Source organism: Lepisosteus platostomus, chromosome 1 (assembly GCF_059453375.1).
Source record: "Lepisosteus platostomus isolate fLepPlt1 chromosome 1, fLepPlt1.hap1, whole genome shotgun sequence".
NCBI lineage: Eukaryota > Metazoa > Chordata > Actinopteri > Semionotiformes > Lepisosteidae > Lepisosteus > Lepisosteus platostomus.
This window is the reverse complement of record NC_142611.1, coordinates 38,553,787-38,572,408: the sequence shown is the minus strand read 5'-3', so window position 1 is coordinate 38,572,408 and position 18,622 is coordinate 38,553,787. Positions and strand designations below refer to the sequence as shown.

General features: G+C 35.7%; 1 protein-coding gene across 2 annotated transcripts in view; it reads left to right on the top strand.

Moving 5' to 3' along the window:
- Positions 1 to 18,622, top strand: part of rbpjb (recombination signal binding protein for immunoglobulin kappa J region b) — a 77,635-nt gene that overhangs the window by 44,787 nt on the left and 14,226 nt on the right. For both annotated transcript variants that reach the window (XM_088628067.1, XM_088628075.1), the window contains 4 exons: positions 1,171 to 1,209; positions 12,069 to 12,164; positions 15,102 to 15,267; positions 18,424 to 18,598. In XM_088628067.1, the coding sequence (XP_088484193.1) occupies positions 1,171 to 1,209; positions 12,069 to 12,164; positions 15,102 to 15,267; positions 18,424 to 18,598 (476 nt within the window). The remainder of the gene's footprint in view (positions 1 to 1,170; positions 1,210 to 12,068; positions 12,165 to 15,101; positions 15,268 to 18,423; positions 18,599 to 18,622) is intronic.

Here is an 18,622-nt window from a genome sequence, read left to right as displayed (position 1 = left end):
CCAAAGCCGTCAGGAGATCATTACTTCCCCAAGGGTTGACTTTGGGTAATTTAATAATTTTCTCGTTCTGGATTGAAGTACACGTTTTGATACTGTCGAGTACAGCATCCTTCTGGATGGTAATTCAAGGACTAATGGGACTTGTCTTTATTTGTTTGGTTCATGTTTGGATACCAGAACCAAGTTAATCAAACTTGGCTGTCTAAAATTTCATGTCACACTCAGGTGTTCCCCAGGTTTCAGTGCTTGGTTCATGTTTTATTATTGAGACAACATGTTGCGTCTTGCTCAGATTACCTGCATTTTTGTTTGTGTCCAGAATTCTACATCTTGTATGGTAAAAAATATAAGGTGTATTATGCATCACCCCAACGTCCGTCCACTGTAGCAATGGCTCCCTGTAACTTCCCTGAAATGTCCCTTCTGTTCACATGCCTGGAGCTAGACCATTTAGTGGCATATAGTCTTAAGGACTTGTTGGATGAGTAAAGTTAAATTCTTAGTCTCCTGGCTCTATAGAGTGAGTAGAAGTGACACTTCTTGTGCAGCACAATATCTGTGGGTGCAACACAGTGTTTAGTATAGACTTACTTTCATTTATGTTCATCAAAGACTCTATGACTTCAAAAATTTAAAACAAATTTAATGACCCATCTTTTCATTATAGCTTTTAATGAATAATTTATTCTTTTTACTGGTTAATTATAATTATATAAAGATATCCTTCATGTTCCAATCATATAAATATAAATGTATAAATGTCTGACTACTACATACGATTGACATATTCTGGACACTTTTCAGTTAAAGAAAGTGAATGTGTATGTAACAGAAAAGAAATATACTCCAAAGTCAGCATCGTCCTCCTGTGACAGAACAACACAGTTTATTTTATATTTTTTACAACACAGTAGAAATATTTGAAGTGAAAATTGACTATGCCACTTCACCACCACAGCACAGTATGCAGTGAGTTACCCATGTAAAGAGATTATATAAATCTGTTACATCTGATATGAAGATAGTTATTGTAAACTGGTATGAAAAAGGTGAACGTGTTATGTTGAGAAGTGCTCATAAAATCATTACCTTGGCAAATCAGTATCAACTGTGTAAGATGAAAACGGGTATTGCACTGTATAAACTGCTCCTTTTTTCTTAACTTTACAGGAAGTTTGGGGAGCGACCTCAGCCACAACGCCTAACAAGGTAATGGAATTTCTAATCATTCATGTGTAATAGTTTGTCTGACTTGTGATTCAGGGTCACTAGACATAGAGTAGTTGTAGTTTACCATGATAAATAGCTGCTGCTTTTAAGTAATATCTGAAATACCCGAGGATTTTCAGCATCCCAGGACTCATTAAGTTATTTTTGTAAATTATTGCTCATTTAAAAGCTCTTTCTTTTAAAAGGGCTCTGGGTAATTTAAAATAACCCAATAAGAAATTCACATTAAGTGATATGCATCTAGGTCACATTACTTCATATCAGAAAATTATAATTCATTCAAAATATAAACATTTTGCATAGAAATAGTAATAAATTATTTAAAAAATAGATGGAAAAAAGTCTGACCAAATTGTTTGCCACTGAGTTTTGCTAATGTAAATGGGAAACAAATGTCTGCAAAGTCCTATTTTCAGGTCTGGACAGTATTTAGTTTGTGAGATTTTTTCTTCTACAACTGTTGGAACTCATAAGGTCATGGTTAATCCTTTAAGCAAATTATGCTTATGGTTTTAGTTACATGATGTTTTCGCAGGCAGATTTAAAAAACCTCTCAAACTATCCTACTGTGACTTACATAATGCATATTTGTATATAAATCAGGTGGGTAGCTGCGTCAGCATGCGTAGGCTGCAAAGGAACAAGTAATAGGTTTATTCCATGCTGAAAAAAAGAAGAAAGAGAACACAACGTTTCGGCCGTGGAGGCTTCTTCAGGTGTGTGTGCATTTCTTCTTCAGGTGTGTGTGCACACCTGAAGAAGGCTCCACGGCCGAAACGTTGTGTTCTCTTTCTTCTTTTTTTCAGCATGGAATAAACCTATTACTTGTTCCTTTGTATATAAATGCATAATGCATGCTTTTAGATTTTTTTCTTTCATGTTCTAAGTATTACATTGTAGGATTAAGTTTTTGTTTCTACACGTTTTTTCTAAAAAGGACAAATAATTTATTTGACACCAATGCAGAATAATTGTGTTCAACCAAAATAAACAAGTATCCAGAAGGAGAAGTAGAAAAAGTAAAGCACTTCTTTATTCCTTTCCACTGACATTGCTCAAACATACCAAGCATTAATGGATATTTCTGTTTGCAACATCAGACATCAGAAAGCGTTTGCATAGACATTGTTATTAGTCTCTGTTCAATGACTCATTTTAAATGATGTTATTCAAACGTTGTGCTGCCATTTTAATATTTTAATCCTTCCTATCTCAAATACTTGAGATTTCTGTCTGTATAATAAAAATGAATACTTTTATATACTATTTTACACAAAGTCTGAGAAAAAAAACACAATGGTTATCTTCTTGGAAATCTTCTCTAGTGTTCATGCATACTAATGTATGTGTTGACTGTTGTGCTATCCCAAGGATGCATCAGCAACCGTATCACCCTGCAACTCACAACTGGCAACCCACTGAACCTAAGCAGGTGTGAGCCTGGTCAGTACCTGGATGGGAGACCTCCTGGGAAAAACTAAGGTTGCTGCTGGAAGAGGTGTTAGTGGGACCAGCAGGGGGCGCTCACCCTGTGGTCCATGTGGGCCCTAATGCCCCAGTATAGTGACGGGGACATTATACTTTATACAGGCGCCGTCCTTCGGATGAGACGTAAAATCGAGATCCTGACTCTCTGTGGTCATTAAAAATCTCAGAGCGTTTCTTGAAAAGATTAGGGGTGTAACCCCGGCGTTCTGGCCAAATTTCCCATTGGCCCTTACCATTCATGGCCTCCTAATAATCCCCATCTATGAATTGGCTTCATTTCTCTTCCCTCCTCCCCACTAATAGCTAATGTGTGGTGAGCGTTCTGGCGCACTATGGCTGCCATCGCATCATCCAGGTGGATGCTGCACATTGGTGGTGGTGGTGGAGGGGAGTCCCCATTACCTGTAAAGTGCTTTGAGTGGAGTATCCAGAAAAGCGCTAGATAAGTGTGAGCAATTATTATTATTATTATTATTATTATTATTATTATTATTATTATTATTATTTGACACCACATATTTCATTTGGGTGGCTATAAGAGAGAACTGTAACTCTCCCTGAAGTCATAACAAAATTCTATCTAAAAATTAACAGGAATTGATCTCCAGGAATCCTCACATGACGAATAAAAAAAAAAGATAATTGTTGTGGGAATTCCACTAAAACAGGTGTGCTGGCTCTGGTGTACCAGTTAAAAGAGCTGGCAAGCAGGAGAGTTAGTCTGCGATCAGCTTTGGAAACAGCATATATTGTGACTTTTCTGTAAGAGAACTATCTTTGGCTTAAAGATAGCCCTGTGAATTCAGTTCCTTCTTATACTCAGAGAAATAGCACTGACTGCTAATGATGCAATGTAAAAACTATATTTTGCTTTTCTCTATGAGATTGTACAGAACAGACATCAGATGCTCTTTCAGGCCAGCTAGCCTTCAAAATATGTAAAAGTAAATCAGCCTTACAATTTGCTTGTGGAAAAAAAGATCTATTCCACAAGCCGTAAGGGGGCAATTTTAATGAATATTAAGATACAGGTTTGCTCGCCTAAGGGCAACCTTATCACAAAACATAAGGCAAAGACTACATCGAGAACCTTCTGTAGATTTATGTATGAAGTGTGAGATGATGAGGGATGATCAGACGCTGGAGGAACACTGAGACCGAGATTGCCCAGTTGCTATTCATCCTCCAGCATTTGTGCAGCTTACATTGTCTCAAACACTCTTTCAGGCTGCCTTTTGCAGACTGTGGTCATAGTTAAAATGAAAACTATGTTATGAAATGGTATATATTTTTGGGATGTACTGAACCAACCATGAAAAAAAAAAGAGCCTGTAAACTGAAAACTACCTGAGATTCATATCCCAGTGTCTAACTGAAATTTAAATACAGAAGTTGTAGTCATAAAGATGCATAGAGCCGTAGTGATCTTAGTTATCATTTTTGGTAAATTGTCTGATCATTAATTGAAAGTCCAACAGCAGACCTTTCTAATGCCACTGTCGCTCATTCACATTTCTCCAAACAGTAAAAGCACATAATTAGGTGATTAATTGCCATTGTTTTAAACTGATTCATGAATTGGGTCCTCTCTGCCTCCAAAAGCTACTAACTTCCTATGTTCCAGATTATGCTGTTAAGATCACAAAATGTGGACTGTTGTGTTTTTTATAACTTGATATATTTTATGGGAGATATTGTAGCTTTTCTGCTACAGAATATCCCTTCAGTTAAAATTTGGAATATTGGAAGTATTTTAAGTAAGTTAATTTATAATTTATCTTATGTATACCAGCTTTTAACTGGTTGGTAAGTGAAGTGTGTCATGGATTGACATTACTGTTATGAAGTTACACATATACACTGGAAAAATAAAACTCATGTGAAGTTGTACTACCCCCTAGCACTACCAAAAGTAGAAATGTTAGTATAAATATACAGTAGCTGTATGGTACCCAGTAAAATAAAATGAGTTTGGATAATGTTTCCTTATCACTGTTCTATGGAGAGCTACTGTTTCATGAATAAACAAAATGTTTGGATTTAATCAATGCAATTTTGCTGTATTGTACTAAAGAAGTGGTTTCTCCAAACTTATACAACCTTTTGAAATTTAAAAACATCTCAGTCTCCACCCAATTCCAAAAAACAAATTGCTTTGGCTGTGGTGAAACCAACAACAAATGTGAAAATTGACAGCATATATCCTGTGATGTGTGTGAAAATTGATAGCAATCTGGGAGTCATCCTAGGAGCAGTCTGAGACTCATTTGTATGGTTCAACACACTAGTTGTAATAGTATACTATTTGCATTAAACCAAAAGCACTCTGTTATGGAGAATTCCTTAACTATTTGTACATAGGTACCAGTCACTCCAGGAGTACATTTGTAACAGAATTGAGATCAAACCCTATCAACCTGTATAATTTTAGACGAGAAAATATTTCTTTAAACTGTCTCCTAGCTTATATAGTTCTGTTTTTGATATAAGTGACTGGGAAAGGACTTATACAATACCTTGCAAAAGTATTCAGACCTTTTCACAGTTTTCAAATTGTTGCTTTAAAGGTTGCATTCATAACACTTTAAAATAGCTGTTGATATTTGTTGTACACACAACCTACTCCACATTTTTAAATAGAATGAATAGGTCATGTGTAAGAAAAGTAACAAACCACAAATGCATTCAGACTTTTAGCTGTAGAAAACTTAAATTAATTTCAGTGCACAGCATTACCTTAATGAGCCACACAATTAGTTGAGTGGCCTCTGTGTGCAGTATAGAGGTTTCTCAGTTATTTCAGAATAGAAAAACCTGTCTCTATGAGTCTTCATGATTGAAACTTTGCTTGAAATGTACTGCCGACTAAGGAATAAGGAGGTCTAGTTTCTCAGACCAGTTATTAAATCTCAACAACAAAATGAATTCATTAAGGATATAGAATTTGTTTTACAAGTTTCGAATTAAGAAAAAAACATTAACTTTGTGAAAGTACTATAAGTCGCCATGATGTCACAAACCTCTGGTCTCACCAGGGATGAGAGATAGAGTTCCCATGAATTGCGACTAGATGTGACCCTTTCTGCTCACTAGTAACTGTGATGATTAATGTGTGCAATATACGAGTGAATAAATACAGGTTGTACAGCAGACATTTCACCGTAGAAATGTTCCAGCGTGATCTGCATGCAGTGTTCACAAGTAGTATTTGTTGGTATTTGTATTTGTTGGTAAAACGAAGTCGAGAGTAAGATAAGATCACGTTATTAGCCCTATACAATTTCTTGAATTTGTCTTTTCAATGTAATAAGGCTGCAACACATCACTGGAAGTTAGTTGCCTCATTCTGAAATGCAGAATACAGTGCTGTGCATACCTGGAAATTTGGACATTTTGCAAGTTACAGTGAACTTTTATTGTGGTTTGAAGTGCACTCATCAATTCTGATTCTTTCTAACCCCAAAATATAAATTTAACATTGCAGTTCCCCTTTAATCTGTGGTATGAATACCTCTGGAGGGCTCTGTATATGAATATGACCTAACATGATCCTTGAAGATTTCAAAAATATGGAGGTGGTCTATTGTAGAGCGTGGAAGTGTAGTAGAAAAACTAGTAAAAACACTAGCAGTATCTTTAAAAATTTCACAACTCTGTTTTCTGTGGTATATGTACATGCAGTTTAGAAATGAACATCTTATTTATTTTTAGATGAAAATTGTATTTTGGAATCTCTGCCCATTTTCTGTTTATTAACTTGACACTTTAACAGTGTGCTGAGATAACTTCAGACCAATTTCAATATGAAATCAAGTACTTTTCATGCACTTCCATACTCTGTAACATTCTAAAATACATGCATAACACCCTGCTAGCTGCTTTGTCAGTCTTACAGAGATAGCACTTCAGTATGAATAGTTATGAATTGGTTACAATCCTGTAAGTGAAGAGTAAGTCTTCAATTTCTGCCTGGTTATTTATAAAGTTTGCTTTATAAAAGGTTATGATAATGCATCGCTACTCGGATGCTACCTTAATCTGTAGTTAAAATCTCTTCCTGAGTTTTGTGGCACAGGATCAAGGGGTGTTCAGTTTTGTCATTGGCAGGTGTTGTCATATCAAGCAAAAGCTCCAAAATATAAGGTTTTGATCATTTTGCATGTTATTCAGCACCACTGATCTTCTGGACAACATTCCAAAATCTCAGACTACAAAGGGGCAGCTATGAAATTTCTAGCATAGCTGGATTCTCCTGTTGTGCCTATGAATACATAATTCATTTAATTGTGGTCCACAGAACTATAGTTTGGGTAGGTTGTATTTCTCACTAAGTTGTATGACACAGAGTATGTACTTTTTTGCATGAGACTTGATAAGACCTACAAAAATATTGATATATTACATCTGTTGCTTTACCACAAAACTAAGCAAATTTTATTTCTAAACCTTCATTCAGAAGAATGCCAATTGTATATAGGCCATTTTACTTGAAATACTGTATTTACAGAATGAAGGTGATTGGGTTGGGGGTACTGTGGCTCTGGATGCTCGCTCACTCACTTTCCTGTTCGGTAATCAGTCTTTTTCCCATGCCTCCCCAAAAAATAAACTTTTAATTTTACATTCGCATCATTGCCTACAATAAAGAAATCGCTTTTACTTTGCAAAGGTGTGATTTGGATGCAGGTGAAGAAGCAAGCAAACTCATCAGAATACTGCATCAAATTCACCTCTTTGTACGGCTAAAGCGTTCCCTTGCAGGAATTGTTTTATTTTAACATTTTGTGATTTACTTGTTCCTCTGTTTTTTTGTACAGTCCTGCTCTATGACCCAAGTCTCTCATTTTCAACTGAATCACTGTTCTCCGATTCTTGTATGAAATCTATTATTGTGCTTGCGCAACCATATGCAGCAGGCTATGTATTTGTTAGCAAAGGAAACGCACAAACCTGAGGAATATGTGAAAGGGAGTCCACTTTTGCCTCCACCATGATGCCTCCACCATGATGGTTAATAGAATGTTGGTACCCTTTATTTCCAGAGTGGGTTGGCTACTAAAATGCTGTGTGCAGCATAGAGCAATAAGGCATTCTGGAGATAATAGAGAAAAATATTAATGGAAATTCATTAATCACCATAAACCTATGCATCCATCTGTTAGTTTACATTCTGGAGTGGATGAGAAGTTGTTGTTCTTCTATCTGATAGATACATCATTTCAAAAATATTTCAAATGTTTTTATTAATTTTTAAAAGCACGAACTACAGAAGGATGCATTTATCTTCTAGAATGATTAGGTATTCTAGAATACCTAGACAGATTTTTCTCCACTAAGTTATATTATGAAGAAAACATTTATTAAATGCTTATTATTAAATTAGGCACCAGCAATGTCACCCTGCAAATCACACCTGACAACCCACTGTAGCTAAGCAGGTGTTAGCCTGGCCAGTACCTAGATGGGAGGACAAAGGTTGCTGCTGGAAGAGGTGTTAATAGGGCCAGAAAGGGGGCGCTCACGAGTCTGTATGGGTCATAATGCCCCAGTATAGTGATGGGGCTTCCTGATAAGACATAAAACTGAGGTCCTGACTCTCTCTGGTCATTAACAATCCCAGGGCATTTCTCAAAAAGAGTAGGGTTGTTACCCCGGTGTCCTGGCCAAATTTCCTATTGCCCTTTATTAATCATGACCTCTTTCTAATCCCCATGTATGAACTGGCTTCATTACTCTGTTCTCCTCTCCACTGATAGCTGATGTGTGGTGAGAATACTGGTGCACTTTGCCTGCTCTAGGGGGCTGCACATTGGTGGTTGTGCAAAGGAGTCCAAATTACCTGTAAAGTGCTATGAGTGGAGTGTCCCGAGAAGCACTATATACAGTATAAGCACTATAAGTGTAAGGAGTTAATAAAAGCTAGTACCATAGTTGCTAGGAGTTGTTGTTTTTTAATTGTAGTGTGACTTTTGATTTCCTGATTTGATTTTGTTTGTACATACATATGTTAAGACCTGTTATATTAGTAAGTGGTTAAATGCTCAAATGAAACGTCTAAATGTTAAAAATAACTAGTTCTTTGAAATTTCCTTGATTTAGGTCTTATATCTGACACAAATCCTACAAAACACACAAGACAGCAACTTGATCACCAAATCCGATAATACTTCATTTTTTTCAGATTTCATCAGATATTTCAGCCACCTACTGTGGCTGCCCTACATTGTTTATGATTAAATACTTTTGTGTAGATTCCTGAACTAGTAGTATCTAATGACTATGTGCGGGTTATAGTCTTTTATGCAATTTTATATTATTTTTAAAGTAATGATTACTTCTACTGTTTGTATGTTTGTTGTTAAATTAGTGAATGCTCACAGTTTGTTGAATTTGGCCAAAAATATTAGCATTCTGCATGAGGATCTCCTTCTAATTTCCTCTGAAAGGTATGAAGAAAGGCAGTGGCAGATCATAAAATATGCACAGTGTTATTGTGCCACAAATTGCAGGTTATAAAGAACAGGTAAATTTCACATGCAGATGAATAGCTTGACAGTGAACAAAAGGGAAAAGACAACTGCTGGCAATTCGTAGCAAGCATTCAAAGGCCACTGTACAAATTTTGTGTCTTCAGAAAGAACGCATGTAACAGCCCTAGTCAATCAACATTTCAACTGGCATTTCAGACTTACTGTAAGTGTCCATCAAATAGTCAGGCAATAACTCTTCAGCATGGGCTTCAATGGAAGAGTTTCAACAAGGAACATTGCATAAAGGAAGCAGCAGACACAGGTGCTGATCATATACTTGTTTTCTCAGATAAAAGTAGCCTTAGATTAATTTGCAAAAAAACATTGTGTGTGGATTCTTAAGTTTATATGTACTGCAATTGAAAATGGTAGTATTTCTGACCTTCTGTTGATTGCTTGTACCATTCCTGTGGTTTGTGATCTTGACCAAATACATAAGAATTCTATGGAAAGCTCATCTGCTCCTTTACACTAGTGGGCCAGCTGTCATTAGAAGACATTATTTGTATGTAACACAGAGCATTGTCTCCCATGCCTGGGCCAATCATCTTATGTTAACCTTCTTTAGCACATGTGGTCCATTCCTAATCATACAGAACATCTAGACTGACTCTTATCTTAGGGTTGCCTTTATCCAAACTGTGAGATGAATAGCCTACAATATCAGAGGCTGCTATTTATTTACTCCTTACTTCTGACCTGTCATTGTACTTGTAGGTAGACCAAGGATATTGTAAACCTTTTTAAAAACCCAGTGTTTTCTAATGTGACTTAAGTGTATTTCATGATACTTGTTATTTATCAGGTTTACCATAAATGTACAATTTTACTTGCCCACAACCATGTGTTTTTTCACGCATCTGTTTCTCTTTGCCTTTTTATTTTGTTTTGTGTTTTGCCATGCAACTGTGAAGGTGTTTGAGATGAATGGCTAGTCTTTTGTGATTTTTTTCAGTCACCTCATGTTAGATTTAAGCTGTTGAAACGAAAGCCTTTCAGCTGCTGGTAATTATGTAAAATGAGTAGCGTGACCCCGCTCATGCACAGGAGCTGTGGGGGGTCCTGCAATACCAAGGCCTTATTGCTGAAGACGCTTAAACAGATATATTTGGCAGATGCGTCTGATTTGTCTCCATCTGCATGAGTTTATTTTGAATAATTATCTTTCCACTCCTTCCTGTGTTCAGTTTTATGAGCTTCAATGTTTCATGATCAGACTGTCCTTAGTATGGTTACCTTTTCATGCACAAATCAAAAGATTTTTGCCGAAAAACAGCAACAACACAGGGTAAAACCATTCTAATGTAAAGATTTGTGCATTTCAGTATTTGTTTTCTAATTAGTTTTACTCAGGTGGAATAATGTTTTCATCCCTGCTTTCTGAATGGTTTGTTTATTTAAGTTTCATTATTGTTTTTTTTCATGTCAGCCTGCCATCCAGGTGGCAGTCAAGTCCAAATATAATCAACTGAAGGATTCAGTTAAATTGAAGTCTGGTGGTGCAGAAAATTTGAATTTAATTATCAATATGGTGATTTGTGTTGGGTAGGCTTATGCAGCGTCTTTACCAGGCAGTGGGTTTTTCACTGGTACCCTTTTTAAGGGTTCCAATCTCTCCTAATACAAGAGGTGCTGTTCTTATTCCACATAATCCCGATTTCAAATTCTTCTTGCACTGCTTTTAGGTGATGCAGAATCTGGTACAATTGGCCTCTGTGCACACCATTCTTGTATTTGTAGGGCAAAAGTACTGCACTCCACTGCTAATTGTATTGTCTGTATCGTAATGTCTGCTTGATTATACTAAAAATCAGTTACTGAAATAAGCAGGGATGTCAGTGTTCAAATATGAAATGGAATAAAACATGACATGTCTCACGTGCATTCTCATTTTAAAAAGGTTGTGATTATTTTAAACGCACTTTGTAGTATCATTCTGTGGGTGGGAGTCAGGCTTTCCTTGAACTACTAGTTTGTCATTCAAAAGATATTTCATGTTATTACAATATCTGTCTTTTTCAGTGCTTCTGAACCACAGATTTGTTACTGTGTAATGTCATGAAATTGTGGAACATGTGATTCAAATTCTGTGTTCTGAAGGGGTCTGTAATCCTGGTCATAGAGAGCCCCAGTTGGCAAAATACATAGGTGACCACTAACCTAACATCAGTTTCTAAAGATCTGGAACAATTTAATCAGTAAAATGAATTTTGAAATTGTGATTTTGAGATCATTTGGAACTAAATTCAGAACACACTGCAGCTTTTAAGGACCAGAGTTCCTTATGCTGAACATACTACTTATTTGTTCAATAACTTCAAAGTGTTCCTAATCTTTAACAAAAAAGGTGATTCTGAGAGACCTTTAGCTTACAGGTCTAGAGCATACAGCAAAGATATAACGATGAGAGTTGGTCAGTAATAGGGTGTAAGGAACAATGTTTTATCAAGACCTTGAATATTTCAGTGCATCAGATATTAGATAGTACATTCTGTTTAACAATCATAAGGTTTATCCTGTGTATTAACGTTGAAAACTGTGACCAGTGCAGTCTTACCGCATTAGAAAACATGAACCAGTAAAACAAGATCTTATGAATAAGTGAAACAGACATGTAAATCAGAGTATTACTTTTGCCCTTATGTGCAATGAGAACGTGTTACAGACAAAAGCCTAATTTTGTATTCTGAGGATAGAATTTGTTTTTTTTCCATATATTTGCTATACATTCTGCTATACCTAGAAAGAATAGATTTACATACAGAGTAGAGACAGTTCTTTTATATTTATGTATGTAATCCTGTGTTTCATTTGTTTTAGAGAAGCAATGCGGAATTACCTAAAGGAACGAGGTGATCAAACAGTACTAATTCTACATGCAAAAGTTGCACAAAAATCCTATGGAAATGAAAAAAGGTAAGTCAGGCAATTTCTCACTTTATCTTCTTATTTTCTTTTCCCTGTTTCCAAAAGATCGAAACATTTTTCCAGCGCTGCAAATATGTGCTATAATTCTTTGTTTTTATGGTCATTTTTATTATTCACTTAGCTAATTCTCACCAACTCATGCTAGTTGTCTAAGGTTTCCAGCATATTAAAGACCCCAAAATTTTATTTATTTATATTTTAATGCATTATTACAATACTCATAAATTAGTCATAAGTTTATTTTTTAATTTAGATTTTGCAAGTAGACATCCGTTCATTACACATGGTTATAATAAATAATTCGATATCATAATATGTAAATTGTCCTTAAGCATTGGAAACCTCAGAATTAATGTTATATATGCTTCTCTCTGTTAAGTCATGAAGCATGTTAGGCAAAACTGAATTAACTTTTTAGGAGCAGGTTTTATTATTAAATAGTTTGTAGTGGATACGGGGATCCGATTTTTGTATCAGAAGCTGTGTGCAAAAAAACTGTTGGTGCATCTCAAACTTCAATTTGTTTTAGCCTGACAGAATTCCAAGTCTGATTTTTTTTACAACAACCACTTTTGATTCACTTTTTATTGTTGCTGTCTTCAGTGACAGTTGTTACATTGTGTTCTGAAATACTAGCTTTTAAATATATGTTTTTCATTCTCTTTTAAATTTACATGAAAATGTGGATGCTTATAATGGACAGAAAAATTTAAATCTTCCTGTATTTTATTCTACATTACAAGGAGACATAATAACAAGCATTCCATGTAAATAACCAGATTACTAAAATCTTATAATATATATAAAATACATGTTTGTTTGAAGTTTTTACAAGTAAAAGTAGAAATGTTGTCTTGTAATCAATTTGTTGTTTCTTCAGTTTACTCACAAAACCTCTTAGAAATGAATTTCTTTTTACACGGTTAGGTTGTTTCCAGGTAATATTTAAACAAGACCAATGTGTGCTGCAGTAATGAAAGTAATGCTTTTTTATTTTGATTGTAATTAAAGTTTTTATTCAGGTAATTTCCAACAAGTTTTTATTCAGGTAATTTCCAACAGTTTTCATCTATGGATTTTAAGACAATTTCTGTGTTATATGAACATTTTAAGCAAACACTTTGAGACAACTACTCCAGCTTCAATTAAAGGATTACTCTAAAGTCGTTGGATTCTAAAAAGGGAATTTTCTATTTTGTACATAATATGTGTTTTCATGTTAAATTAAAATCATCTTAAACGGCTACTGGTGCTATCTGTGGACCATATGTTCAGTAGCCCTTCGTCACAAGCAGTGAAACTGTCGATAAACAGGATCTGTGGAATAGCAAGTCAATTTCTCATGCTTAATGAAATAGGAACAATACCTGGATTTGTTTTTTTTAAATCTTGAAACATCAATTTCTTAAGGGCCCGTTGAGCAGCTTTTTTTTCTTCTTTTTTACATTACTGTGTGCAATTTGTAATAGTAACAAGATACAACATAGAATCATTTTATTTTGTGGTCTACAACTTATATTTAAGATAACAGTGGACTGAAATATTTAAATAAATGGTACACTTGCAATTTTCGGAATATACTAAGAGTGATTTTCATATGCATGCAGTCAGTATATTTCCCTTTAGTTTACTAGAGCTTGAACCCGTTTTGATTAAAGTACCCAGCATGTAGTTTTAAAATCCCTTACCCAAGCTTATTGCTTAATGGCCTTAAACTGCTTCTCCTTTTTTTTTCCTGTCTGTTGTCTATTTTTAGAATATGAAAGTAGACAGCTAGTCAGAGATGTAGTGTTATGAGCTGCTACTGTTTCCTCATAAGTATAAAAGTTTCAGTACTTTTACCAGTAAATAACTAATCAAGGTTTGTGGAGTCTGTGTTAAAGAGATGCCAATTTGAGTTCTGTAACTTGAGGGCAAAGTTGAAAGAAGTACTTATATTTGTACAGCTGGGCATGTGTGGGGAAAGTGTACACAATGAAAGGTCAATCTTTACAAACGATAGTAATTCTGTTAGGAGCAAGCTAATTGCTATCATAGTGGGAAATAGTAAGGAATATAATAAATGATAGAAAATTAGTTTTACAAGAAAAACTGTTTTGTAAATCTGAAGATACAAGGTCAAGATGGCAAACATGTAACACATTCCTAAAAAAATAGTGTCTAAATAAGAAAATCCAGAAAGTTAGGAGAGGTACTGTATTGTGCCGGAACATATCTAATGAGCATCAAGATTGCATTTACAAAGACTTACAGTTTAACAAGTCAAAAACACATGCTGTACAACCTACCAGTTTTGGGTCCAATCAAAGGTTGCTTGTGGCAGAGGTCTGTGAAAAATTTGCCTTAACTCCAACCATTTATCCCAAACTAAAAAGATAAAAAAGTAAACTTAAAGCCAGAAGAATGAGAAACCAACAAAAACATTTCTCAGTGCAGTGTTTTTGCAGTTTCTTTTGTATGTAATTAGCCTTTTTGACAAATTTAATGTACAGCTGTGATTTAAAGCTTTATTGCATTGCACGTTTCTTTTTTTTCTGTGGCTTTTTGCGGGATGAATTTTTGTTTTCAGATATTTAAATATCTTATTGTTACTTTGGAAATCGATTTCCTAAATGTGTCTAGTCTGCCATCTGCTGGTGTGATTTAAAATAGCCATAGGAATCGTTTGAGAAGAGAACTACTTCATACTATGAGCAGCCGAGGAACTAATAGAGGATTTCACTATGTGAAGACCTACTGCTTATCACTAACCATATGTATGTTGCAGATTTTTAAAACGGTATGCGCTTAAGTAGAAAAGCACACCAGAAGAAACATTTCTGATCAACACTTTTTTTAATTGTATTTTTTATGCTGATAAATGGCTGCATTTTGGTGAAGTGTTTTGTTCCTGCTTGTGCTATGTTAAAAGATTTGTTTTTATAGGTTTTTCTGTCCTCCACCGTGTGTTTACTTAATGGGAAGTGGGTGGAAGAAAAAGAAAGAACAAATGGAACGAGATGGCTGCTCTGAACAGGAATCCCAGCCATGTGCGTTTATTGGGATTGGAAACAGTGACCAAGAAATGCAGCAGTTAAATTTGGAAGGAAAGGTAGGAACAGAGCCATCCATGTTAATATGCTTTAATGAACCACACATGCACAGGATGACCAGGTGAACACATTCTACCATCTTGATCACCACGTGGTGTGTCTTTTACTTTTCCGTATAGTCCTCTTCGATTTCAGTGCAGTGGGAAACCTTTCCATCCAGCTTTGTAAGCAAACAAAATTGAGTTGTTTGTGTTGCCCTTCTAGACAGGCCTCTGAATGCCTTTGGAAACCTTGTACTGTGAGAAAATGTCTAGTATTTCATGGGAATTAGGGATCCTTTATCCAAGGGTGTGAGGAATTTCTGGTATAAAGGTTCTTCTGTTACCTTGATTATTGTTTGGTTCCTAGGGCCCAGTAGTGAATCAGATCAGATCACTTTATTGGCCATATACAATTTCTTGTATTAGGAGTTTTTCTTTTGGCTCCAACTTGCTCTCCATGAGACACACAGACAGGGAGAGAAGCTTGGGGTCAGAGTGCCAGGTGAGCCATAATAAGGCACCGCTGGAGTAATTGGGGTTAAGGGCCTTGCTCAGGGGCTCAACAGAGTAGGATTCCTCTGTTGGCCGCGGGATATGAACCAGCAATCTTCCAGCAACAGGCGCAGATCCTTAGCGACAGAGCCACTACATCACCGATCATCACCATATATGAAAGTTAGGTGGATCCTCGTTTGAATATTTTTGGATCTGACCCTTTGTTTCCTTCTGCCGGTACAAGTCTTACAGGACATCTTGCAGAAACACATAATGCTTCTGGATGATCATTAAAAACTGTAAAATGGAGGTCTCATATTGCATTCAACAGTATTTGAGTTTCACGTCTTGTACGAGGCCCCAGCAAGGTGTCTGGTCCTTGAATTCACAAGATTGTGCTTGAACGAAGCTGAAAGCTTTACTGTTATTGACCGAGTACTTTCTATTTTCTAGTTAATTTCTGTACCTTATACCAGGATGACTAATAACTTTTAAGTTTTGTTCAGATATAACCACATTCTACGAGCAGGGATTTACCCTCATACATGTTTACACATGATGATGTCACTACAACTGTAAAAGGAACTGGGTCACCTAACAGTTTTGTTGACAATATGCACATAGTATTGACTTAAATTTACTTGTCTTATTTTAGGAAAAGAAAAAAATGATAAAATGATAAAAAAGATAAAATCTTTAATTAAAAACTATAAAAATCATTGAAATACAAAAAATGCGTTATCATACATATGTGTATCAATTGGTAAACCACAGGACTGAAATGTAATTTAAACTGCCTCGGTTTATTTATCAGTATCACCTGTGTTAGGGACTGGTAAGACACTAATAATGTCTTGTTTCATAATTAGCATTTTAGTATTTTTAATTGGGAAACAGAAAACAAAGGTTAAAGGTAGGTTGTGTAACAAAAATGTGGAACACTTTTCTACTGTAATTTAAAAATAATTATAAGTATGTATAACAAAGTTCAAATTAAATCACAATAATACTATATTTACTGCTACTACCACTTCTTGATGCCTGGCACCTTTTAGTTCTGCATCAGAATATGAAGAAAGTGACTGGTCTTTGGCAGACTTAAGTACCGAGTTCAGGAGTGCGTTGAAAACTTGAGGTGTGCAATGCCTTAACTTATTTATGCTTATTACAGAAAGAGCTGTTCATAGACCTACAAACAGAATTTTTTAAACAAAAGGCTTAAGCCTGGGATGATTTAATCCTATGTATTTTTAAAGTATTCCAACATCACCACTGGTAAAACTAAGCCTTCAAAACAGAATCACCCATCCGTTGCATACAAATCAAACATGTCGACTTTTCATTCACTGAGGCAAGGAAGTAGACATTTTACTACTTTTGAACCATATGTCAATCTTTATTTTTTCTAATTGTTGCGAGATGCTTACTACTTTGCTAGTATCTTGTCAAGATCATAAAAATGTTGTTTTCTTGAGAATAATGGTAGCTGAGTGGTTCAGTCCCTGACATTGCTGCAACCTTTGGAAAAGGAATTTAGAGAAGTGTGTGGACAGACCTCACTTTATTTTCCTCCTGTTTTGGTGCAAAGCTGCACCCTTGTCAAAGCCGTTTTTTTGGCATCATCAATGGGTGATTGCACAGAGGTAGAGACCCACAAGGAGTTCTGTATGCCAGACCTTGTATTACGATAACAAGGGCATCTGCTTTGTGGGAACTAATTTGACTGCCACATGGGCCTGATCCCACCTGTGGGCCATACGTTTGACACTCTTGCCTTATGTTAATCAACTCAGATGTCTGCCTGTCTATCCAGTTTATACCAAAATGTTCTTAATTCATTTTGTCTATTAACAAAATTTTAACATTGCAAGAAGTGAAATCTTTGAGTGCGACAAGTGGTCTTTGTAGTCTGCCACACATCAAAACCATGGCTGATATTAGATACTCAGTTAGATACATGTGACCTCTCTTCAACACTTTTGGTAGATGGAAAAAAGAAAATACTTTTCTCTGTGTTGAGTTGTGAACGTAACAATTTGTCATGAGTCAGAATGCTGTCATTAATTGGAATGCCTAGTTCTATGAACTTATTGAGTTCCCCCAGCACGTTTACAGTAAGGCCTTGATGAGTGTTGCTCTGTATTTATTGTATTAATGTTTTGTGTAATGAATAGGGACATAAAAATACATCCTTGCATTTATTATCCAGTTAAAACTTGTTGCATAAAACAAAGTAGAAATAGCTTTAGGTGCAAAATATTTTTTAAATAACCTTAAACTACAGAGAGGATGAAAGTACAGTAGTCCATCTTAAGACTTTGTGAACTACAGTATAACAGCAACTGTAACTGCTGATATTAATGGCAACCAAAGGTCCTGAGGAGGTCTACATAATAGGTCACTGATTAGGAACCAGGTTTACATCTGTGTACAGCAAGAGGGCCTACTGCCACCTGTATGCATATCCACCTCGTTTAGTATTATCCTGAATCATCAAGAAGTGGAAGGGCTAATTCTGCCTCCTTTTTCTATCTTTGTGTACAATGCGTTGCAGAATTGCACTGAAAACAAGTTTTTGAAATTTGTAATATGTGTAATGTTTTGAAATGCTTCATGTTAATGGCTGACAGTAAATGTTTTAAGGTGCATTGTTGTAATTGCTTTTCTACTTTTCCACAGAATTATTGCACAGCCAAAACTTTGTACATATCTGACTCTGACAAGAGAAAGCACTTCATGTTGTCTGTGAAAATGTTTTACGGTAATAGTGATGACATCGGCGTATTCCTCAGTAAAAGGATTAAAGTCATCTCCAAACCTTCCAAAAAGAAACAGTCCTTGAAAAATGCTGACTGTAAGTCGTGATGCACTTGATTAA